Source organism: Montipora capricornis, chromosome 2 (genome assembly GCF_036669925.1).
Source record: "Montipora capricornis isolate CH-2021 chromosome 2, ASM3666992v2, whole genome shotgun sequence".
Taxonomy (NCBI): domain Eukaryota; kingdom Metazoa; phylum Cnidaria; class Anthozoa; order Scleractinia; family Acroporidae; genus Montipora; species Montipora capricornis.
The window spans coordinates 38,600,231-38,626,954 of NC_090884.1; the positions used below are offsets into that span (position 1 = coordinate 38,600,231).

General features: G+C 38.3%; 1 protein-coding gene across 1 annotated transcript in view; it reads left to right on the top strand.

Moving 5' to 3' along the window:
* LOC138020831 (E3 ubiquitin-protein ligase rnf213-alpha-like) overlaps positions 1-26,724 on the top strand; it is a 500,094-nt gene that overhangs the window by 44,575 nt on the left and 428,795 nt on the right. Inside the window, 11 exon segments of the mRNA XM_068867751.1 lie at positions 1,608-1,948; positions 2,173-2,294; positions 7,396-7,725; positions 9,542-9,753; positions 13,361-13,656; positions 17,628-17,878; positions 18,192-18,422; positions 20,947-21,139; positions 21,843-21,916; positions 22,979-23,291; positions 26,575-26,673. Of these exon segments, the coding sequence (XP_068723852.1) occupies positions 1,608-1,948; positions 2,173-2,294; positions 7,396-7,725; positions 9,542-9,753; positions 13,361-13,656; positions 17,628-17,878; positions 18,192-18,422; positions 20,947-21,139; positions 21,843-21,916; positions 22,979-23,291; positions 26,575-26,673 (2,462 nt within the window).

Below are 26,724 nucleotides of genomic sequence, written 5' to 3' on the forward strand. Positions count from 1 at the left end.
AAACATTTCATGATTTTCACGTGTTTAATACCATCACTTCAAATTAGACGGGCTTTGGAAAATTTGACCAAAAATATACTAAACGGGCTAAGAAAAAAATCGTGCTCTTTTGTCGGGCTTTAGAAAAATAGAGGCCAAGGCTATTATTTTTCTTCGATGCGGCCCTCATAAATAATGAACTGTCCCTAAAAACAGTGTTCAACCTCCTTAACCTGAAACGCTTTGAGCCTTTCTTCTTCAGAAAAACTAGTTCTGAATCTCAAAAAGTCTTCGCTCAATCATGCACGAAAACGAGAGATGTAACTGCCTTCTTTGACATATTAATTTAATCCGTTTGTTCATATCTTGATGTTTTTCAAGGGTTCCCCAGTTAACGCTGAAGAAGCGTTCTTTATTTTACATGCTTGTAGCTCTGTACCCTCCTCTGCACATAACTTCTTGGATGCCACTAGGTCTTAATTAAGCATGGTTAGCCTCACTGAGACTCGAAACATAAGACCTGACTCTCTTCAAAAATTGTCTAAATAACAAAAACAACTTTTACAAAACTGGGTAACAGCCACTCAGTTTTGAATATGAATCGTAATACTTAACTCAGTAAACAGTCATAACCTCCAAAGAGGCTCTCGCCTCATAGGCACATACTGTCACAATAACCAAAACTTTTTGTAGGGATTCGTGACACTTAAAATGAATAATCAAGTAGAGTGATATAAAATAAATATCAAAAAGTGACAGTAGTTTTTTAAAAAATCTCAAACGTTTCTTCAGTGTGAAGAAAACCATTGAAATACGCAATCAGAAGGAAGCGTGCAGGTGAATGGCGACGCGCGCGCGCATGCATCAAGTCATTTTAAAATAAAGTTGAAATTGATGTTAAGTCCATCAGGCTGTGCAGTTCTCAACTGGAAAATTAACTTCATTTCACGTTGCTTCCGTTGGATATTGGTACCGTGGCATAACTGCAAACCCTGTCACAGCTGCCATGTTGGTGGAAACAATAGCGAAAACGTCTAGTGGGAATTTGACTCTATTATTATGCAAAACTTGGTCTAGATTTTTCTATTGTTTTCACACCACCATGCCCGTATTATCACGTGAGTGCAATCAAAGAATGCAGGCCTCCACAATCATTGGGAACATGCACACTAATCCTCCAAAACATGTTTACGCATGCAGGGTTTGAATACCATCTTCTTTGCAGGTTCTTCTGTTCTCATTATTATTGAAATAAATGTATTTATATATATGAAGTGCGGGTTATAGACGAAATAAAGACTGAAGTGATCCTCGTGCTTAATTGGACAATTTTAAGCAATTGTCTCTTATAGACACCTGAAAATTCAGGTGGCTTTTGCGAGATTGCAATGCTCTACCAACTGAACTGTGAAGCCACTCAGTTGCAGTGAATGGGTTTTGTGCAGTGGGAATGTTAATTTTGTTTATGTTTATGGAGGATGTCTTGCACTCTCAGTGGACAGGTACCCTACTTTATGACACACAGAGGAGATTGATTAAAAAGTAACTGCTATGTTAAGTTGTAATGGTAATTGGTGACACTTGTAAGTCGATAACATAAGTAAAGGGAGCTGATTCTTCTCACACAGGTGACACTTCAAAGGCCATAAAGGCTGTGTTGGTAAAGGAGGATAACATCAAGGCCAGCAGCCATGAAATTGAAAGTAATCAGCCTGATGAAAAGAACATCTCCAATGATGGTAAAAATAAAAATGGCAGTGAAGTTGATTCAAACATTGAGGTTTTGGGTTCTAAGGATGTGGATGTGGTAAATAACGTTGATAGCACCACCAGCAGCCAATCAAAAGACAGTAAAATTGGATCTAGATCGAATCAGTCTGAGGATGCTTTGGTTCCCAACAATGACAATACTGAAGATGAAGATGAAGATGAAGGTGAATACGAAGAGGAAACTGAATCTGACTCTGAGGTAATTAGCATTGTTAATTTTTTGAAACTGTTAAGCCACTGCAGTATCATCTTGCGAGTGTGAGACGATGTTTGTTAGCATTGAACCACCTATTTAAAGTCAACACCCACATATACTCTTTAAAAAAACTAAAAAGAAAGAAAGTTCATAACAAGTTACTTGACTCTGAAAATGTGGTATTTTCTTCTGGTTGACATCAGGGGGATTTTTTATATCTTCTACAGGAAGACAAACCAGGCCTAAGAACGAAACTGGCTTTCTGGCGCAAATCTAAAGGAAGGAGAGCTAGGGAAAAAAAGAAGAAAAGGAAGAAGAGGAAGGAAAAAAAACAGCAAGAAGCAGCACAGTAAGTGTCCTTTCTAGTTGTCATGATTCATTTCCTCCAGTTGGATCAATTGAATATTGTGATCTGCTGAGTTTTTCTGTTTAAGCATGTACATTTCACACGTTGATGACTAGATTTAATATTTGAAGTAATAAGACGTGTTGTATTCCTTAGTGGCATATATAGCATGACCTGCTGAAAAGTGAAACTATTAAGCAAATTCTTATGAACCTATTTTTGTGAATAGAAGCCACTTTAAATATGTTGAGGAGTTCATCTACCTTGTAGGCTACAAGCAGTCCCTCTTTTGCCACTTAGTTAGTCCGGCATGAGAAAATATAGCTACATGTACACAAAATCTGAGGAAGAGCCAGCGAGAAGAGTGACCACCGACAAAGCCAGGCAGTTTGAATTACGTGTTGCGCTCACAATGCAAAAATATGATCGGCTAACCCTGGAGCATTGACTACAAGTTATCAACGCATACTCCACACGCTGGTCGACTTGGTTTTAATTTTACAATAATTGACATCTTGCAGCATTGTTTAGCTTACTTTCCAAAAATAGAAGCCTTGAAACGGGAACAAATTGAAGGGGTGAAATCGTTCCTTTCAGGGTATTGCGATTCTCCCAACAGGTTTAGGGAAAACTAAATTTATGAAGTGTTTCCTTTGACAAATGAGGATTCCAATGATCTTGCCACTCAACAGCTTGGTCGAAAGACGAACGATGCCGATATGGCGTCCATACATGTACATGTACTCGAGGAACGTTTCGGTTCATATTGTGTTCTTCTGAGCAATGTTTATGGGAGGAATTTCAGATTCTATTGAAATCAAAAGGCCAAAGATCGAAATAATAGTAGTGGATGAATCACACACAGGAGAGACTTGGCATTAAAGCACTGATTGTTGTTGATGTATTGAAGCGATGTTTGACGACTGTGTGCTCAATAATTGCTCAATTCTAACTCTGTCTGAACTGCAACTTTCATGAATACAAATCATTACGTTTGTTATTTTTCAGTTAATCCTAGTCACTCGTGTTCCTCATTTGTCTCTAAATTTTACCGTTGTTGTCTACATCGCATTTATAAAGGTCGCTTGTTTAATTTTCTTGCGTTGAAATTTATTTTGTCTGGGACACGGCTCAAAGAATGACCAAGGAAGACATCATTTCAGCACTTCCACAAAGATTACGGTAATTTGGCAACACTTTGATCATTTTGCAAGTAGACCTTAAATCTGGTTCCATGTGGTAGATTTCAAAGAACAAAAGAAAAGGAAGCGTGAAATGTCAAAACATTAGTCCTCAAATACCTTATCAGTTGAACAGCGCTGCAAATTGTGGTGGCACGTTTGGCACGCTCTCGGTTTGATGCAGATATGTTTTTTTTCCACCGAAGGACATTTTTCTACCCCCGCTCATTTTATTTCAAACAAATTCTCTATTGAAACTCTCCATGTGAAATCTCCGAAATAAGTCGTTACATTTACGCACTTTGCAAAAGTCGTTACAAGATTGCTCCTTCAATGGTCTTCCTTTGATGAGTTTTTTTAGGTGTTTCACAGAATATACTCCCCGGCGCCACATTTATTACCCACTGTCGGAAAGACGCAATTTTTGAACAGTGTGTATTTGCTACCCAAAATGGGTATTTGGTATGGTAGCAGATACACGATTTCAGACAGTTCGTATTTCCTACCCAAAATGGTATTTGCAATGGTAGAGACCCTGGGAATGAAATACGCACAGTGACTTTTTGGTACCGTTCAAAGAATATTTGCTGCAATGAGACTACTTTTCCATCAAATGAATAAAGAGGATAGTTTCTGAAGAAACTGTGGTGCTGCGTCGATGGGGAAGTAGTGTACAAAAATTTGGTTTTATCAACGGAGTTGATAATGTAAATTGACCACCGTACAGATTCTGAAAGCAGACGTTTCGAGCGTTAGCCCTTCGTCAGAGCGAATCGAGAAATGATAGATTGTGTGTAGTTTTTATAATGGAGTGGGAGCTACGCTATTGGTGGTAACATGGCAACGTGAAAAATAGGAATTCATTAATTAAATGAAAAGCGTTCATTAATACCGTGGGGATTAAGGGTACCGATTTGGAAGATCAATTGTTGTTTCAGATTCCTGCAGCTTTCCGTCATACCTTGATGTAGGAAAAGGCCGCAGATGGCCATGTGATGTTTGGAAGGAAAGGAAATGTGTCTAGTCGTTCTAGCGCTGGAGCACTAATTGGGGACACTGTAAACTGAAATTAACAATTAACACAAGTCAAGTCAAATGTTGGTATTTTAGGAGAGGGGAAACCGGATTACCCGGAGAAAACCTCTCGATGCAGAGTACAGAACCAACAAACTCAACCCGCCTATGACGCCGGATCTGGGAATGGAACCCGGACCACATTGGTAGGAGGAGAGTGCTCACACCACTGCGCCATAGCTGCACCATAATTTCTTGCACAAAGTACAGGTTATACAATAAATGACATTTGCAGAGGTACATTTGAAACGATCAGTGATCTTAACAGATCGCTAAGATCCCGATATTTTGTATCGTGAGCGCGCATTTGAAAGTGCCGGGTTGCTCGTTAGTTTTGAGTGCGCTTCTAACTAAAAAGTTGCCTACGTTTTTGTCACGCTTGAATGAAATTAGTGGAGGTTGCGAAAGGATTCTACCAGTCTCGGGATCATTTTGGAGTAATTTAAAGTTATTAAGAATGATAGTTTTGACTCTGTGATTTTGAGGATGGAAAGTGAGGGTGAATGGAATTCTGTCATTCTTTTCCTTTTGTGACGTTTGTAGTGCTGACTGTTGATCAACCTTTCCTCAGAAGAGTGGGCGACGCTTAAAAATCTTAGTAAACGCAATGACATAGTTAAAAGGTCTGGATAGTAGCAGACATATCGATATTTTGAGAAACAACACAACACTTTTTAAATTTGAAACATGTTTTGACAGAAACTTCTGTCATCTTCAGTTTAAATTACAAAGCACAGAGTTGAATATATAGTGTTACACTTCAAAAACCTTGAAGGCATTTCCGAGATATTTTCTTGTTTCCTGAATTCTCAATGTTTTTGTCCTTAAAATGAATTCCTGAGCGCACACGCCTTCAGGGCAAAGGAAGAGTATTTAAAAAGGGGGTCATGGTATGGAAGAAGGCTGGGATGGATATCTCACCTTCACTATAGTCAACTGTCAAAGCCATTCGCAAACAACATACAACTTTGTTTTAAAGTCTCGCACTGGAATGTGTTTGGTGACCAAGACACTCGTATTTTACATCCATATAAACCATTTCTAAGTCAAACAAACTCAGCATCGTTCCACGCAGCATAGCATGTAAAAAGATGGAGGATCTAGCTCTTCTGCAGCAGGACGTTTTATTTAATGATGATTGAAATACAAGTGAAATGTTGCTAAATTATTTAGCCGTTAAAAGAGAGCAATATAGACAATTATTCTTGTTGGAAGTAGTTTTATGTTCCAAAAAGCCAATGTTCTGCTCCAAAAAGGAAAGTCACTGTGAGATCACCGCATACATACTTGATTCCTAATTCGTATTCCATGATGATTATATCAATCGAATCACCTTAGATTCATTTGAGTGACCAGTTTCAAGCGCTTCTAGGCAGGAACTCGTTAGATGGACGAAAAGAACTACAACAGCAACAAGAAATGTACTCAAAAGTTCTTAAACAAACGGGCCCAAACTGGGAAGTTTACAATTAATATCTTGTCAGCACTGTTGTCAATTTTTCGGAAAATAGAGATTTATATGGTTACTCTAAAAATGGGATTTGTAAGTTGTTTAATTGTTGCCTTTTTTGTGTAAGCAATCATTGAACACAAGAATGCGTATCTGCTACCAAACCTTTTCTGTTTTAAGTAGCTATTAATGTTAAAGAAATGGTAAGTTGAACGTTTGACAAATATAGATATGTGATGGTTTGCAGAGATTATGAAATTGACTTTTTATTACTTTAAGGATCTTTGAATCGGCTTAGTGTTGGGAATATTCACAAACATTTTGGGCTGGTCCCCTAAAGAATGATTATATATTTGATACGTTACTGAATTTTCATGCGATCAAGATTCAGTGATGCTTTGAGCAGAGGTCCGACATTATTAAAATCCCACAATTGAATAGTGGTTATTGTTATCAACATTAAAGTATCGTCAGTGTTACGTTAGTTATCGAATTAAAGGGATACAGAGAAAAAGTAGCAAATAGGCATTGAAAAATCTAAACAAAGATAGACCTTAATAGGGATAATATTTTGACACAGACACTGGTTATGGTCACCTTCAGTTGGTGATGGGTTGTACTATTCAAATGAAATGACCCTTTTTATTTCACCTGAAATTTCGTACAATGAAACTCCTTAATTAGGACTCAGGGAAGGATGCATGGAATGGGTCCCTATTAACAGGCTCAAATACCTCATTCAAAAGTAAAATATGACACTTAAGAATCGACCGGGTGAACATAGTTCTTATGAATATCTGTGGAATAACCCTTGAAAACACATAAATTGCCTTAAGGGTTTTGTTATATCCAGTTACGATAAATGGTCGATGAATATCATTCGTTCTCAGGTTTCTTAAATTGAAGTTTCACCGTGTCATAGTTGGTCGTCTTGAATATAGTGGTGGTGAATAGTTTGGTGTGAAAGATGATGAGAAGTAGGAGGAAGATGACAACACTGCAATTGCCTTTTTGTCTCATACATTTGATAATGGTTGTCTTTTCACTAGGACAATTTAAACTAGATTTACTTGGAAACTCTGGAAATACAATTGAAAACAGGGTTGCAAAATTTAAGCGAGTGTAGAAATTTCAAGAGTTTTCACGTACGAAATAAGTCACTTCCATTTTAATCGACCCAAGGGGATGGTTTAACTTGGACAAGTAAACATATTAGCCAATCATGGTGCTCTTCTTGACAGATGCTGCCCCTTATGAAAATACCTAAAATTTTCCATTGAAAACAGTTGACAAACTAAAATAGCTTATTCTGGACTGTAAACAAACACTCAAAGGAATGTTACGCGAGTGGAAACGTCCTAGTGAAAACACAACCAATGTGCTGGACTTTATGTTACAGGAAAAAAAGAAATAATGGGAGTGGCGTTAACAACCAAGGACCTCCCCTGAGATCAAATGATGGGAATGTACAAAAGAACCAAGCCACTTCTGATAACAAGCAACCGGAGAATGACAGAGGAGACAACAATAAAGACAACAACAGACAGAATGCACCAAATTCGGAGTTTTTTGGGGAAGACAAGAGACAAAAAATGACTGTTTTTTTTCATGCCGTGCTTGCACCTCATTTTAACTTTGAGGCTGATCAAGGTGACAGAATCTTCATGAGGTTTGGCGGACCTGCTTTTGGAAATTGGAATGTTGATGTCGTTGAGGTGCACCCTGAAAGGTATGTTCACTTAAAATGCTGATTAACTAAAAAGCATACAAACGCTGAGCTCACCATAACCCTAACAGGGGCACCCAACGTCAATTTTCGGAAAATATCTGTTCGGAAGACGATTTGAGATCTAGAATTTTCGGAACATTTGTTGTAAAATTTATTCCTTGCCTGACTGTCCTAGGATTTTCGAACATCTAAAAAATGGTAAAATTGCCCATTTTTAACGGATTTTTAACCTAAAAAGGTCACCTAGAATTTTCGGGAGCCTTTTTTCTGGCTGAAAGTTTCGAAAAGGTAAATTTTAATCCCTATAATTTTCGGATCAATAGACTTTTAGCTAGGAAATCAGAACAGATAAAAAAATTTTAGGGGGTAAAAATATGCCTATATCTACCGTTTAAATGCTAAAATTCGTTTGACAGTGCTATGTTTAAGTGGTTTTGAACTATATTCTCGTTGGGTTCGCCCTGACCCTAACCCAACAACAAGCTTAATTTTAACCCACAGCATATTTTGTTAAACGATAATTGACGTTTAGACCAAAGGGGACTTCTGTCTAGTCATCATTAAGACGTATGCGACTTGTTATGCACCAATCCAGAGACCTGTTCCAAAACAAGCTTTGAATCCGGGACTCAAAGTTTACGTCGTAATTTCAATCTACAGTAACGATGTTTCTGAAATTCCACCACATAGATTGACAAGAGAAGGATATAAAATTTGTTATTTTAGGAAATACTGTATTTTGAATCTGTTCAAGAAAATGTGTTTATTGTATTTTTCATTATTAGTATAGGTAATCGCATGGGGCCGAGTAAAATTAAGGATTAATATCACGCGTGTTTTCAGAAGTTGCTGAAATTGCCCGAGTCGCGCAGCGACGAGGGCAATTTCAGCAACTTCTGAAAACACAAGTGATATTAATCCTTAATTTTACGAGGACCCATTGCGATTACTTGTTAATAACAAAGAGGGCAAAATTTTCTTAACACTGTTGAGGCACCTCGAAAAACAGACAGCTAAGCGGAAACACTCGTTCGCTCGGAAGCAAAACAACTGACAAACAGACAAGCAAGTCAACTTGGTCTTTGCGTCCAAAACGAGTATAGATGATTGTTATTTACATCCACTCGAGAGGAAAATACGAGTTTCATTTGTGAACAACTGTAACAACGATTAAACCAAATGTTAAGCTTCAATTTATTTTATTCACCTGTGCTGTAGAGGTTTTTATCACTTGCAAATACGCATCCGTAAACATAGCAAACAGTTTGTCCAAAGAAATCCACCAAATTTGAGGTACTCGTTCCTCCTGTCAATGGCAAATTGTTCTGTGGCCTTTTTTGTTGAGGTGCAAGATGTCGTGGTAAACTGAAAGCCCTTGACGAAAGGAATCATTTTGTTTTTCAACCACACAATCCCGCTACACCGGGCGCCATGTAAGCCGATCCAAGTTTTAAGTTTTTCTCGAAAAAAACCTTTTGCCCTTCTTCTTGTCACTCGAAAATTCAAATTTCAGATCATCTTTTAAAGCCAATTCTTAATCTTTATGCCTTTTCGGCGAATGCAGCGCGAATTAAAAGACAAACTTCGATGAAGACGAAGTTGTTTTGCTCAAACATTAGAAACCAACTGAATGTGGAAGACGTACGTTCAGCCAATCAGGAGCGAGAATTTTTGGCGCTCGACCAATCGTGAGCGAGTAATTTTGCCCTTTTCTCAAGCAAAATTAAGAAAAAATACCCTCTTCATTGACCAATCAGCATTCAGTAATTTTGCCCTCTTTGTTATTATATAATAATATTATTTTTTTCATGTAAAGGACGCTGGAAAATGATTATATCCTTGTTCAAGCAGAGCTGTTAGTACCATTAACCCTGCTCTCGAAAACGGTATTATACAAGTATATTGTTCAGAAAACAAATGCAAAAGGCACAGAAGAAACAACACAGACCTTATGGGAGAACATTCCAGGCCGTGGGGACTTTTGTAACAGATGCCTGCAAGTACCAAAAGAAAGGTGTAAACCTGAAGGTGATTGCTTTTATTATGTTTTTTGTGGTTATTTTTCGTTTAACCATAATACATTTATTGTTACAACTGTTTGGTTTGAATATCATTATTTAACACCAGTGTAACCCAAGAACAGTTGTTTGGAGAGCGTAACATTTGAGGTTAACCCTTATAGACAACGATATTATTGTGATAATTTTATTTTTTAGCACTGTCAATAGGTAGATTCATTAAGTTTCCCGTTTGGTAAAGCATCGTACAACTGTACAAGAGGTCGCGGGATCAACTGACCCTATCTGGAGAGCCCTTTTGGTGTTGAGTCTTCCAGATCGACAGTCAGTCAAAGGGCCCCTCTCACATCACGTTTGCTCAGACACTATTGGCAAACATTAGGGAACACAGTCTTGCCACGGTGTCATGGCCTGGCATATTGTACAGTGTTGTTAAGATTATTTTATCATGATAAGAAAAGAAAACATGCACAGTGTTGCATCTGAACTAAGTAAACTATAGCAAACACGTTTTAGCATTTTCTTCGTGATACTGTGCTCTTTATTTGCGGAAAGGTATGTTAATTCAGCTCAATTTGAATTCGTTTGACCCACGACCGAGCTTGTTAGAGACATGGTTCTAGTCTGCATTTGTATGGCATTGCAAAGTAGGTTGTGAAGTCAAAGAAGGCAAGTTTCAAGTATAGACCTAACGCACTGTACATTGAACATTGCCACGTTTATCCTCCAATATTTGCCTTTTCAAACCTGCGTGATTGTCGTAAAAGCAAAAGTACAGTGGAGAAATGGTAAAATCTTTTTGCTTTTGGTGGCAATTTATTGTCAACGGAAATATTTCAGTTTGGGCTTTAAAGATATTTTCAGTAACGTATAAGTAGGGTAGTCTTTACACACAGATTAAATTGCAAAACTAGAAGGCACCATGTAGCATGATGACACTTAAGAGCACTAATTTATAAAACTGTTTGGGGGATTTTCGCTATTCATTACTTGCACAAATCCCATAATACACCTCTTTTACCCCCCAAAAATCTGCATAGGCATTGTTTTCGACTTCTCAGGAGAAATTGCAAACAATAGTTATGCAAAAGGTTTGGGGGTAATAGAGGTGTATTATGGGATTGTGCACGTAGTGAATACTGGTTGTTATTCAGTTTACAATTAATTAGAGAAGTGAACGATGCATCCATCCAAAACGGCCAGGTCATAACACTATATATAGGGACTGCGTTCTCGGCGCTCTACTCTTTTGGAATAGTGGGTGGGTTCTTTAACGTCTCACACTATGTGATGTTTCACAAGGGTCTGTGCGATGTGTCGAGAAAAGCTCGTAATTAGATGCAGCGCGTTTTGATAAGCATTACAAGTTTTAGAAGCAAGTCTAGTTTCATACTTGTGCCTAGGCGATATAGCAGTAAAGAAACAATTATTGAAAGCAGAAGATAATAAGGTATGATAAAAGTTAAACATAAAGATACAATTCAGATAATATTAATATAAGTAGTACTATAGGGGAATATAGACCGGTTTTGAAACAAGCGTTCTGATTGGTTCATCCCGATATAACGAGGCTTCTGATTGGTTGAAATTTTAGCGTCCGCCATTATCACGTGCACACGTGAACAGGATTGGTTTAGACGGCGTTAGACGGCGGGGTCAAAGTCCAACGTCGGGGGTCGACGTCGTCGTCGTCGTCGTCGTCTAACGCCGTCTAAACCAATCCTGTTCACGTGTGCACGTGATAATGGCGGACCCAAAAATTTCAACCAATCAGAAGCCTCGTACTATCGGGATTGACCAATCAGAACGCTTGTTTCAAAACCGGTCTATATTCCCCTATAGTACTACTAATATATAACTTCAAGACATTTCCTAATATACGAATGTTTGAAAATAGGAGAAGTATGATCGTTGTAACAAGAAAAAGTCACGTTCATAACTGGATTTGATGTAATAAATTATCGTTATATATTGACAACACAAACTTTGTTATCTTTCATCCTCCTAAAAAAACTGACTAAATCCATTTGTATATGAGTAAGTAAAAACTCAATCGAACAAGAGGGAAAAAGGAAAGGAAAGGAACTTTATTTAAATGTCCAGTCTTCTAGCGCTAGAGCACAAATTTGGGACACTGTAAACCATGAAATCAACAAATGAACGCAAATCAAATCAAATCAAATGTTGGTTTTTGAGGATCATGTCAAATACCTTGGAGTGATCGTTGACTCTCTCTTTAAATTCAAGGAGCACCAGTTAAGTAAGAAAATGTCCAGAGGCATTAGGTTCTTAGGTAAACTTTGTTCTTTTGTATCTCAGGATATTTTAATTCAATTGTATTTTTCTCTTATCTACCCTTTTTTATAATTTATGGTGCTATAATTTGGGAAATACCTATGAAACCAGTTAAGATCCTATTATTGTTCGCAGAAGAAGGCTGTTAGAATTATTCTTCAACCCTAATTTTTTTTTCCGGAGAGATTCCAACTCTGATCCTCAAGTAAATATATACAGCTGCTGCATTTATCCCAAAAATATAAGCGTCACCATAAAATTTATCTTCCCTCCAGAAAAGAGAGGAAATGCTTACAATCAATGGGTGCTACCACTTGGGATATGAAAACAGGGCTTGTATCTAATTGTGTTCATTTCTGGACATAAGTGAGGCTGTGAAAGGGACGGGGACGGGAATATGGTTTAAAGACGTTATTCAAGAAGGGTAAAAGCGTCTAACCAATTGCATCCATAATTAAATACGAAGGAAACACTTTCGCCTCACTTATTTTTTTATTTTAAGTGTTGGTCCACACGGGGTTTGAACTTGTGACCTCCCGCATAGTAGACTCAATGCTCACCCAAATGAGTGCAAGATAATGGCTGACAAATTATTTCATTATTTTGGTGTGTAATTTCAGTGTTTATAACACTACCAGAGAAATTTGTGTCATTTGATTGGTTAAGAGCAGAGGTATTTAAGTGAAAATTACCGTTTACATGGTATCCAAAATCATTAAACCACGTTGTTATACAAGTAAATGGTGGAGAGTTTCAATACTTAAACTTAAATAATTCAGAAAACTAAAACAACAGAAACCGTACTTCAACATGGTTAAATGTTTTTTACCAGCTAGCTGCTGGGCCAAAAGTGAGAACATTGAAACCACGTTGCTTGCCTATGAAGCGAAACATACTTAAAGAAAAATTAAACCATTTCTTGTGTTACGTAAATTTCCCACGTAGAAGTATAAACAAGTAATTGCCTGATTAAATGTGATATTTTCCATTTACCTGTAATATCAAGGTATTATCCTGATTTGTAGTACGACTTGTGATATTTCAAAATTGTCCCAAATTTCAGTGGCCTAACCACTCTGTTTACCAATTTTGAAGTATCACTTTTGCTTCTACAAATCAGCCTAATGCCCTATTTAAGGTAATCAAAAGGTGCACTTGTGAAATTAAGGCAAAATTCACTTGCATTTTTGTTTCAAAATTCTTATAATTTTACCTGCCTACTGGTTCGGCAAGTTTTTAGAACAAGGAAGTGAAATTATTTCTTAGTCTCACTTGTTATGGATTTTGTAACAAAATTGTTATTTTTTGTCATCAAACTTTAGCTGTTTGGCACCAGTACGATGATACCATTTTCAGCTCTCCCACCTGGTTCCAAAGTATACGAAATTTACTGCCATCTATCTTGAAAAGCATGGATCCTGCTGAAGGAAGAAAGATTGCCACTAGGGCAATGTTACCTTCTTGGGAGGGGTTCGTTGTGGACGAAGGGTGTTCGAGTATAAATGCCTGGGAGGCAGTGGCCGTTATCCAAGATTTAGCTTGGTGCATGACAAAGTCAGTGGTGCAGGAACATTATCAGATTTCAAAGAATGTTCCAGCATCCTACAATTTTAAAGACGTAAGTTATGATAATTCCTTTGCCCTTCATTACTTCTAAACAGAACTTGTCGCTTGTAAACCCAATATGACTACAGGAGAACCACTTTTCCTTGTTTCCTTACTATCAACTCTCTCTCACACTGTGCTTGAAGTAATTGTTAACTTTTCCTTTGCTCTTCCTTGCAAAATAATTTTATTAAAACGGAAACAAACTCGGCCCCCCAAAACAACATTGCCATTAATGTTATTTGCATGCAACTTCATACATTCATCCCGTTATACATTTCATGTATATGTGCATATTTAATAATCCTAGCAGTTGGAAGACTATACAGGATGTTAAGAAGCAGCCGACATCGGAAAAGAGATGACAGGGAAACAGTACAAGTAGACAAATTAGCATAGCACTACTTAAATCACAGAACAGTTCTTACAAAAATTTAGATCACTACAAAATATGCCTGATAATTGGTCAGGTACTCCTTTGGAAAGCAGGGACAGTCTCAGTGTTCACAGCATCTACTGGGAGACTATTCCACAACGAAAAATATCAACAAAAAAAGAAAACTTGTATGCATTACCGTCGTTTTCATCTAAGCGTGGACACGTGACGGGGAAACATGTTCAAAGTGGCTGCATACGTGACAAGTTTGGCAACCGTAAAGCAAACTTTTGCGAGTGATATTTCGAAACTACTACAATTTACTAGCAAATATGTTTTTCATCAAGAAATATGGGCGCAACTTCAAAACTGGCGCTGCACTTCCTACCGATTTAAGAAATGAAGTAATCGATATGGCAGCTACACTTTAAGTAAATGAAATAAGTAGAAGGCAGCGTATCCCGGGTTCTACGTTCAACTGCGTATACGTTTGTTAAACAATATCGCGAAACTGGAATATTCACCCATTTCCGAGAAAGCACATCAGAACACCAAGCAAGCTGTCGCTCGCTGATTCGATGTTGTTGGAGACAATTGACCTAAGTAAGGGATCTCAAGAAATAAAATCGGAATTGAGCAACTCTGGTAACCGCAGGGAGATATTAGGGAAGTGCGCTGGCGAAAGGTTCACTCGTGTTGTTCCTAGATTACTTGTCTGATAGAGATCCTTACACGATGAAGTTTTTCGGTGAAACAGGATTTCAATTGCCGGATAGCGGACACCGAGTCTACGGTTACTCTCCTGAGGGCGAACAGTGTTTTGATGTGCGACGCAATTTATCAACCGCAAACATTACTCTCAGCCTTTTTGCAGGTCTAGATCTTGATGGGGTGAAGTACGCAAATAAATACATACATACTTAATTGACCGCTCTCCATAGGGTCTTTTCAGGGCCAATGAAGCACAATGAACGAAACAACAGAACACAACAACAACAACTGTTAAGAACCCCAAACGGCCGGGGCAAACCAGTTGGCTATTTACAAGTGCAGCCGAGAAGTTGAACCAGGTTTACCAGAAACAAATTCAACGAGTGGTGAGAACGAGTCTTGAGCCTCAAGGCAAGCGTCCTAACCACTGGGCCCCACTGCTCAAGGTGCGTCAAATCCTATTGAATTTTTGACATTTTTTCTCTGAAGCGTCAGAAATGGTTGATCCACATACCATGAGACCAGTTTCGGAGAATGAAGATATTATTGTTGTAGACAACTTTGCTGCCCATCATGGTGATGCCGAAGTGGCTCTTCGCAGTTTTTTAAATGACGGTGGGAATGGAACTTGTGTATTTACCAGCTTATTCCCCTGACTTTAACCCCGACGAAGAAGTATTTTCAAAGCTGAAATATCTCTTGAAATACCAATATCAAGATATCGTGTTTGAAAATTTAGAGTCTGCTGTTTGGCTTGCAGTCGGCAATCTAGAAGTGGCTGACATGCACGGATATTACCGACATGCTGGATATTTAATTTAATATTTTATTCGACTTGAGAAATTGTAACTTTGCTGTTCCACTTGTCCATGCGTTTTCCAAGATTTGTCTTTATGAAATATACAGAAAAAATTCTCGATTGTGCTGGATTTGCTTTAAGCAGCCTAAGGAAAGTATGAATCGTCACAAACGCAATCGGTAATATATAGACAGAAAAAGGGCAGTTACACAGTTTCCTATTTTTGGGTGGGAAGTACAAGTAAGTGAAAGGGCTAGTCATGGTCTTGGTGTCTGTAATCCATAGTCTACTTATCACTTTAGTACAGCATTCATTCACAGGTACACAAGTCATGATCACTCATGGTATTTTACTTTGTACTTTGTTGCAAATAAAGTTTATACAATCAAAATAACATGGGAAACATAATTGATCTGTTCACCAATTTTCAGTCACCAGACGGTAGGAGTGAACCGAAGTATATAAATAACCGAGGAAATGAACTTGAAACATGCTAAAACTGAACTTAAGTACTGAAGATTTGTAATCCTGTACACTACCGACTAAATCCTTTTTGCTTTCACAACCTTTTTGTGCTTTGGATTAACTAGAAGGGTCTAGAGCATAACAGTTGATTGATTTTGTAAATTTACAGCTACGTTGATAAAAACATTCATCCGATAAACAACTCAAAAATAGACACAAATTTCAATCTCTATATTGTAAGCCATTGATGATACTATTTAGTATTTAAATTTTGTCTTGGAAAGTTTGCTTATGATATACAGGCGATAGTTTACCATACCAGTAAGGCGTTATACCCTTCAGTGTTGGAAAGCTTACTAGAAATTTTGCTCTGCGTTCTGGAAGACGATGGTTCGCTTTCAAATGTCGCTGAAAATTCTCTTCTTGAATTAAGAGAACTTTTTCCTGGACTTTCCTCAAACTTGCTGTGAAATGAGAACGATTTCCCCCAGACTTCACTTCAGGAGTTCGTAGTTTAGTGACCATTTTTTGGATAATCCTGCTCGCGCCAATACTTCATCGTCTCAAATCGTCACTCTTGACATGAATCAACTTTTGCGAAAAGCTGAAGCATACTTTATCAGATCGCTATCCAGTCTTGCCGCCATTCTAGGAAAACGTCGAATGATTGAAGATGAAACTTGTCACGTTTGCAGCCAATTAGAACACGATTTGCCGTCACGTGTCCACGCATAGGTGAAAACGACAGTGCCTAACCTTGAGCACATGGTTAGAGCAACTGGCACGGAAAGCTAAGTTGTCAGATGTTGGGATTGTAAGTTCGGCGAAATTGTGTACAGCTTTGAACATCATAGTTCCAGCACTAATTAGATCGTTGTTGATCGAATTCCAATGCATTTAGATGCTGCTCTTCAAAGGGATTCCATACAGCTGCCTCACATTTTACACGAAGTCTAACGAGAGAATTGTATGCTCGGGTTTTAACATAGTGGCTGCTTTTCGAAAAATCGCCGTATAGCAGGCCCAGTATTTTCATAGGCTTATTTTTTTTTTGTCTTCTGACATACTCTAATCCGGCCGGCTAATTTTTTTTTGTCTTCTGACATACTCTGATCCGGCCAGTTTCTTACATCCTGCCAGCATATTATTAGTATTAGCTCTTTACTCTCCCATCATAGTCGGCATTTGTCTTGGTCTATTAGTCCTCTTACTTTCTTCCACGCTCTCGTCTCAATCATCTGGACTTAAGCACTGGCAGATCTTATACCGTCATTTCTTGAAGGAGCGAGTCACGGGTCCTTCTAGCACATCACCTTCTCACATATCCAACACCTTCCAAAGAATCCTTTCTGTGCCTAACAAAGGGTGTGTAATTTCCCAGTATATCATTGTCAAGTTTTTTTTTAAAATCTAATTTTCATTGTTGTTCTACATAAGTTCATTCCGTATATTTTTTGTTTTGCAGCGGTATTTGAATGACTACAGTAACACATATTAAGGTTCATTCAAATGAAGTGACGATCTTTGGTCTAGGAAATGAGATTATTAATTTGTTCAAATGTTGCTGCCATACATGCAAAGGGTATATTGTTCTCCTCATTTCGTTATTGTGCATTATTTCTTACCTTCATAGATTCTAAAGGCGTTTTTGAAAGGGAAGATTGATCATGATTCTTCACTTTCATTGGAACCTACGTACAAGAACTTCAACCGCTTAGTATCGGCAGTTGCAATTGCTTATGTCCTTTTTTCTCACAACATATTTCTTGATGGTGATGACTATCGTGGTCTGTTTTTGTCTCTCCGTCTCTTTCGACACCGTGAAGACAAAACCTGCCCAGCTCTTGACGTGCTTCTCAAACACTTCGACCCTGGAGTTTGGCAGTGAGTTGCAATTTTACTGTTCCTATGTACCGGCAGATGTGCAAACTAACATAGATCATTTGCCATGCAGTGTCAAGATAACATGAGACACAGGAAAAGTTTAATTTTAGTACAGCAATTGAACTTGTAAGAACTGAAATAATCTCTTAAAAAATGGAAAATAAATAATAAATAGGATGCGGAAAACTGCATATTAATTCAATTCAATTTCAACGATATCTATAAGGATAACTATCTAGTTGAAACCTTTTGTCCTTGTTGTTTGGTTACGTAAGTGATTCGCTGCCTTTTTTTTTTTTGCTTGATCCTCCAGGTTGCTGGGTGAGGCGATACAGGGCATTTGCAGATATGTTGCCAGAACCATGTATGATCTACACGACTGGTTTTTTGCAGTGCCGTTAGTTCACTTTCTCACTCAATCATCAAAACCATTTAGCAATGATGTGTTGCTCATGGAGGAACCTAAACCCAACGATGACACATGGTGGGGTGCTGTTGGATTTGACACAAAAACTCTGCGAGAGAAGCGTTTACCTGACAAGAGGTAGTTTCTAATTTAGTTAATACTTAAGTTTCAGCTTTCCTTTCGGAATTCGTGATTTCTCAAGTCTTAAGGAATTATCAAAGGTCAAAGATAATCCGAAAAATAAATTGCACTCGAAAATAATTTCATGGCAAAAGAGAAAAAACAAAAATATATTTATTCACTACTTGCAAAAAATAACATGATACAGTTCATTTTGGGGGTTGGCGAGCACATGCCAGGTTTTCAGCAAATGAATTTGTCACATAAAATTTGGGCAAATTTTGTCATATAGACTGGCAAATAAAAATTGTCACACAAAAATTGCCACAGAAAATGTGCTCGTGTGGATGCGGCTTTAATTTAGTTTGTTCCATCGTTCATGTGAGCTTGTGTACATAGAGAATACTTCATGGAAAGTGCGGGTGTGCGGTATTTACGCACGAGTTGTTGATTGGACTGCCAAAATCCTCCTGAATTCAAGATTTTGGAAGTCCAAAATCTTGAATTCCAAAATCCTGAATTCATCCTGAATTCAGGATCTTGGAAATTTAACTCTAACTCTACGACATAACTCTATGAAAAAAACTCTAAGAATAGCTGTCCCCGATGTAAAGTTTTGTTTATCGTCTTTAATGGCAAACCAAGACAAAGCTCTGTTACACGACTTCAAGTCAAAAACTCATGCAAAGATTATAGCATAGGCTTAAATTTGTGCCGGAAATTTGACATTAAAGCAAGCAAAGAATGTGAAAATATTATTTCAAATATATGCTATTTACAAGGTAATTTTTGTGAAATAACTTGTTTGTTCAGACTGGGTCGGAATTGTTGGATCATTAGCCCCTCGACGATCCTACGTTTAAGGAATGTTTGTGCTGAAGAGAGAACGCGCCAAGTTCAGAGGTGTGAGCAGGATTTCAATGTTCCGCAACTGCTAAGTTTCTCACAGTCTCGTCGATGTAATCAACACCACAAGAACAATATCCTTTGTAAACAACTTTGGATCTGTGGGTGTTTTTGTCTTTGTTACAAAGGAGATTGTTCTTGTGGTGTTGATTACATTGGCGAGACTGTGAGAAACTTAGCAGCGCGAATTGCGGAACATTCAAATCCTGCTCACAGCTCTGAACCTGCAAAACACCTGCGTAAAAACCCATCACATTTTTTCACTTGGCGCGTTCTCTCTGCACAAACATTCCATAAACGTAGGATCGTCGAGGGACTAATGATCCAACAATTCCGCCCCAGTTTGAACAAACAAGTTATTTCTCATGTTTCCAAACTTTTCCCAACGGGAATTACATAAGATATATAGGCATGGATGCGTGCGGACGGTCATTTTTAACCCTGATGATGGCAAACAGCCGAAAACGTTTGGTTTGAACATTTTAATTTCACAAAAATTACCTTGTAAATAGCATATATTTTACCTAAGCGAACATTATGGACAACATTATTTCAAGTGTCCCTCAATACTTGAAACAAGGCACCTTAAACTTGAAGGCTCATAACCCTTTCCGTCTTTACGTCTCTCAGAACAAATAAAGTCCGAAAGGTGCTTGTTTAATTCTGCGGCCTCCGTCGCTCTTTTCGTTTCTCAAACGTTTTCAGTAGTTTCTCATCTCGTTTTGTTTTCTCTTTTGTGTTCTTGTTTTTGAGACTTTCCATATAATCCTCGACCGACGTATCGTGATCAACAAACCTTTTCTCGTTCATGTTTTTAAGGTTCGACACTTGCGAAGGCTTAAAATTTCTCAAACAAGCGAAACACTGCCTGCTGAATGAAAATCATCTTGTTATGGCTCACACGTCAAAAAACATGATACGCGGCACCTGATTAGACGTATCGTTTTCCTCACATGTGGAAAAAGCGATACGCGCCATTTGATTCACGCCATTTTGATTCACACATGGACCGCATAGCGGCTGCCAGAGGCGCCATTGTATGCTTTCGGTTCGACCTTGTTGAGCTGCGTCGTTGCTGTACTTTGCGACGGCGATTAGCAGCGACAATTATAGAGTCAAATTCCCAAAAGACATTTTTCTGCATTGTTCTGTACACCAACGTCGCCTCTGTGACGTCAGATGCAAACCATCAGTTGCAGTCGTGCGTGAAAAGTACTGACTCTACTTTCAAAAATACTATACTACTCTTTGTTTGCCCTCCAAACTTTTGCATTAGCATTGTTTTTATTTTCTCTTGGAACTATTGTAAGTCAAACCCTCAATTTGGCAATTCAAACCTTCAGTTCTTCAATTCACAAATTTAAAATTCAAACGTTTAATTCGACAATTCAAATATTCAATTGAACTGAATGTTTGAATTGTTGAATTTCCAAACTGAAGGTTTGAATAGCTAAATTTAATGTCTGAAATGCCGAATACATGTATGAATTTTGACACTAAAAACGTGGCATACCATTAACACCTCTTACCAAGTTTCGCGCTACATTATGTCTCGACAATAATTAAGAGCACGCCACACTAGTTTTCAAACTGAGTTACCAATCAACTCATGTTTGTATATTTGTTTATTTTTCAGTTGCCCCTCGACTTGGATAAACATGTTGTCTTCTCTGTTTGAACTGGACCCCCTCTTTAGAAGGACATTTCTTCTAGCCAATTCTTGTCTAGCCTTTGACAAAATCGCCTCCTCAAGACGATTTCCCCCAGTTGAAATATACGCAACTCTTGCCAAAATTATTTCTGAAAAGATCCCATCACTGGATAGTGAAGTACTTTGCTACTTTGCTTTTTGCGTTTTTGAGTACGTGATGATCCATGTATGAACTAACACGGGGGTCCAAAATAATCTTATGCCTTGCAAAAAATGCAAAATGGTAGTAGAGACCCTCTTAGATCCAATTTGTACCATGCAACATTCCATCCGCTGGTGTATAATGCGATCTCATGTACTCAAAACAGGCTAACAAGACCTTTGAATATCAAATGTCTCTTTTTTATTATGAAAAATAAGGTGCAACATCTAGGGCACGTAGTTCCCGGTGTTGTGGTCTGTCTTCTGTTGTGTATCATGGTTGGGAGGGTAAAAAAAAAAAGGAGCCACAGTAATTGGCGCAAGCTGTTGTGGCGCTCTGTCAGCTTGAATGGCAAAGTTAATAAATTAAATTAAATTATTTGACTTTCATGAGGAAACAAAAATGACAAGGCTGAGAAGAACGTATTGAACCACTCAGTTACAAATTATTGACTTTTGTATTTATTCATCTTTGGATGGAAATGGAATTTGGGTGCCCTCTCAAGGTCTACATAATTTTTTCATGTAGATTTTGCGAGTAAGTGAACATATTTGCCCTTTTAATGGTTTTTGCTGTCCTAATTCATCTTTACCGGCACACACTAAACAGCTTGCCCTTTTAATTTCTGTCATGATGGTCTATTTTTGTGTGACTTGATACCTATTTCTGTGTGGCATAGAGAGAGGGGGTTGCGACAGGCTTATTGGTTACAAGGCAAAATGTCAAGGCTGAGGTTCCGACCACAACCAACGGGTACGTTTCCTGGTAACTGTGTTTTTGATTAACCATTTTCGCGTTTCAAAACTGAAGAAACAGAAAGAAACACCTTGTCGACAATATCTGAAGTGGAGAGTGATGTTACGTGGCCTTTAAACACACATTGTCCTTTAGACTTAAACTAGGAATCGTTGTGTTGAAAACTCGAGAAGTCATCACCAGGGCGTGTACTCCGTTGTCGAAGAAAGTGTTTTTTTAGTTGGTCAGCAATGTTAGAATGAATAAGGACAGGCTTCATGATTGCATAAATACTGAAAAAAGCCAAGGAATAATTATAATTGTGTTATGAAAAAAATAGCTTGGAACAGCGCCTCACATTCCTTATGTTATGCCATGGGTTCTTGGATTCTCAGTGCATGGTTTTGACCTGGTGGGAGACTTAATGGTGGTAATAAGCAACGGTCAAACAAACAACTCGTTAAGACGAGGCCACAACCTTCTTTGCATGCTGTATCCATTGTCTTTTAAAAGTTTTTTCAATTAAGCAGCCTTAACTGAAGTTCTTGCTCCTCTGGGATACAATAAATTTCATGCTTTGAACAGTTGGGAAAATTTGAAAAAATTGCAATAGATTCCTGAGAAGATTGGGCTTGAAGACCGAACTTTTGCCTGGAATTTGGGGAACATAGAATGAGCTCAGACGAGGTTATAATTTGTTGGGCTGGTATGTCGTGGTGCCAATACCAATCTAAAGATTTCGCAAGCAAGGTGGATCACAACTTTGAAGAAATTATTTTTTTCTTTGAAATTATTGCTGATTTTGATTCAGAATGAAAAATGAATTTATTTGAACATTAAGTTTTATCCAAAGAATATGGATCAAGCTTCACATAGAGACTCCTCGAATGTAGTTTTCTGAGCTCCGCCATGTTAAGTGCTATTGCCGAGTTATGTATGAACTCCGGAAGTCCTACAATTTTGGACTGCAAATCCTGTCTCCAGAGCTCTTCGTTTTCTCGTGCGAAGGCCTCGCCGGCTAAGAGAAGCGATGGGATCTGGAAACGGGATTGATTAACGATTACCTTTTTTTTCTGGTAGGGGTTCTTCCACTGATGGTCAAGTTACGTCAACCCAGGAAGCAATTCTGTGTGTTAAATCCTGCTTGTGCATTCTGAGGACGCTATCTTTATCTTGTAAATTTAATTTACTGCAAGAGTGCTTGCAAAGCATAGCGATGTGGGTTGCTATATTGGAGGACATAGTTGAACCTGAGCGAGATGATGGGAACACATATAAAGAAATGGAAAATGTAGTGGTAGAAACTTTTGACGCTGTAAAGAAGTGGCTGAAGAAGTCATTACAGAGCTCAATCCCGTGTTACACCATAGATAATACGGACAAAGAGCTAAAGGTATGCTGTTACTGATCTGTTAAACACAGATTTGTCCATGTAAAATTGGGGACTATCTGGATAATCAGGCTTCTAATAGCACTTTGGTGTCGTGACAAGAATGGAAAGTGGTATAGAGAGAAGATATATCAGTACGTGAAATCTAAGTGAAGTATTTTAAAGCAAATACCGAACTAAGATTCAACGTGCAGGTGCAGGTCTCTCAATCTCAGCTTTTCCATTTTGCGTGGTTTGCAGACAGGTGCTTCTTTCGGGGAAAATCCGACAAGTGGTGCGTGTTCGGCAAAGCGAGAGCATTGGTCAAGCAGGCCGATGCTTTGATACATTATCTTACATTTTTCTTTCTATTTGTTTGTATGCATGTATTTTTGTAAAATCCATTCTCTTGTACTTTAGATTCAATAGTATATAAAGGCAAATGATGTTTTTTCTCTAGTTATCTTTCTTACGCTGGAAACCTCGGCTTTTCTGCCTGCAATGGGCAGTCTACTCTGATATACGCATTTGCAGCTACCAAAATGCATTGAACTCTAATCAGTTAAGTCTGTTCTAATAAAAGTGCTACACGGCCAACGTTTGCAAAAGCGTAATCCTTCCTTGTACTCGTACATGTTCATTGCCGTGACTTTAACATCGTCAGTTCCCACAGCCTGCTCCCGTCTGACCTTGTAGCTCAGTCGATAGAGCAGGAGTGATCTAACCCGAAGGTCGTGGGTTCAATTCCCACCCTGGTCAGAGATTTTATCTGTCCTTGTGTGGGCCCATTTGCATCAGTAGGGCTAACGCTCACATGGTTTATAGATACTTAGCACTTCACATTACACTCTAATCAGTTAAGGCGCTAATAGCTTGCTAAAGGTATTATAGGGAGTCTACGAAACTACGATTGCTACTGCAACGACAATGCAGGAAACACATAAATTGGTTAAAAAGGCAAAATGATCTTGCGACAATGTGTAGCACGCATTTTAGTATATTTTTTTGTTTTCAGAAGGATATCTGAGCGCTAGTTGAAAAATAAAATCATCAAAGGATAATTACTTTCCTAATTATTTCGGGAGGTGTGCACAGTATTTGGTGTACAGAAGAATGAAATTATTAAAGTGCCTATGAAGTAAAAAAAATCTTTTGCTCATTTTAAAGACCTTTCCAAACGATGAAGAATGCTGTCTACTATTTTGGAATACCTTCTTTCTCTTCCAAGATGTTCACGTTTTGTTCAAACTGTATCTCGGATTTTGAACCGATAAGTACAGGCAGATGGTTAGACGTGAAACGCATGTGCTGCCCATAATGCCGTACATCTCTGTATAAGCTTACCGAGGGTGAACATATCTTATCACAACAATAAACGACAAAATCAATCGTGCAAATACGGTTGCCTTGGCAACAGAATAGAGGGCGTCATTTTTTGCCTTACCTGACGTAGGTTACTGCTGCCAAGTCTGAACAACACCCATCCTATATTTTTGGAGATATTTTCAAGTCATTTGTACAGTGTGTGACGTCATCAATTTTTGAACAAAAACTTGAATATCTCTGGAATGAGAGAAGATATTCCAAAATAGAAAACACCATTCTTCATCCTTTTCACAGTTCTTCAAAGTAAGCAAAATGTATTTTTTACTTCATAGGGACTTAAAGTTTTCATGTAACTAGAAAGGTTCTGTTACTTTTTCTTCTTTGAGGAAAATTACTGAGTCAATTCGAGAGAACGAGAAGGAGGTGCCATTATCTCCACTGAACCATTTTATCATTTCCAAAATAAATAATTTTGTCCATTAGCAGTTTCATTTGTCACTTAAACAAGGAATGAGCGTTATCTGTTAGCAGGGTGTTGTCTTCTATACCCTTATGTTTGTCCGCAAAACTGCAAATTAATCAGGTTTGAGGAAATTTTGGATAAAAGCTGCAACATATGTTCGGAGAGAAGAAATTCAACCTTTCCTTCTCAAGAAGATGCAGCGTTCGAGTGTTGCTGAAGCAATTTGCATATAAATATAATTTCTGGTGATCACATAGTATTATGAAATTTAGGTCGCTGTGTGTTTCTTCAACAGGTAAAGAGTTGTAAACATAAGCGAACCATAATTCCCTTTTTCATTCTAGAGTTCTGGAATCCATGCCAGTCTCAATGATTTAACCATAACCTCTACACTGGGCACATGTAAACATCCCTTATCTTGTCTAATAACGTTACTTTGCACTTAATTTTGTTGTTTCTCTTAATAATAAATGATAGAGTTAACAGCTTGAGTGTAGTTATTAGTGATATTAAGGGTGGAGATAGTATGTACCGCCTGATGTGAAGAAATCCGGATTCAGGAGTCCAGCAAATGTGAGGCTTTGGAATCCTGAATCCAGAGCGTGGAATCCGGAAACAAATGTATGGAATGCAGAATCGACGGATTTCGATGGAATCCAGGATCCATTTCTGTGGAACCCTTGAGTTTCGGAGATTGAGATCCGGAATCCACGACTCAGAATCCGGGATCAACTATTCGGGATCGGGAATCAACGGGCTGGCATCTGGAATCCGAGGGCCACCTGGACTCCATTACATAGGGCGATATGTACCTCCTGGCAGATTCTGAGGCTTTGAGCTGTGAGATATCTTCCAAATAGAGTAAGACTGGCTGTCACACATATCAAGAGTTGTGTCTAACTTTTTTGCTGTGACATCGACGCTGATCATAACGAACTTTCTCAGAAGAAGAAATGGTTTCTCCAGGTCCAAGCAACAAGGCTTGAAAGATTTAATCGAAAGCCGTGATGGCCCTTCCAACCGAACTATAATTAATGACAATTAAATCCAGTGTTAAATAACTCAACGGTTTTTTTTTAAAAACCGAATTCAATAGAGTCCAAGGCTCTGCAAAATCCAGTTGCCAGGATATTATTGGAATATTTGGAGTACAGTTTTGTCCGTTAATAAAATCTGTTTGATCATTGTCGATTAGAAGGGTGAGCACCTTTTTTGAGGCAATTATATGGTCCAAATGTACCAACGTAATCGAAGGCCAATTTGAAACTCTTCAGGGATCCGAATCTGCTTCTGGGATAAGGGTAATTACCCATCTCCTTTGAGAAATTGAGTCATTCTTTTGGCCCCCCCCGTAAATGCAGTCTTCTTAAGCTTTCTATGTGCCCCTTAAGAGTTCTTTCTTGAAGCTAAAGGATTTGAAGGAATGCTCGGAAAGATTTTTGAATAGCACAATAAAGAGTCTACTTGCAGGCTATTTTAAGTTGATTTGCGTCTCTTATTAACAAACTCTTTCCTCAGATTTGGACAAATCTGTGGTGTGTTGAATGGGGGAATAAGAGTTGTAACGAGATTTGGAGTAATCGCTTGACAGAGTCATTCAAACTGCGTTTGGAAGAGGTCAGTGTTAAGCTGTTCTTTGGGGTCTTTCTGCGGGTATCGGAAAGCATT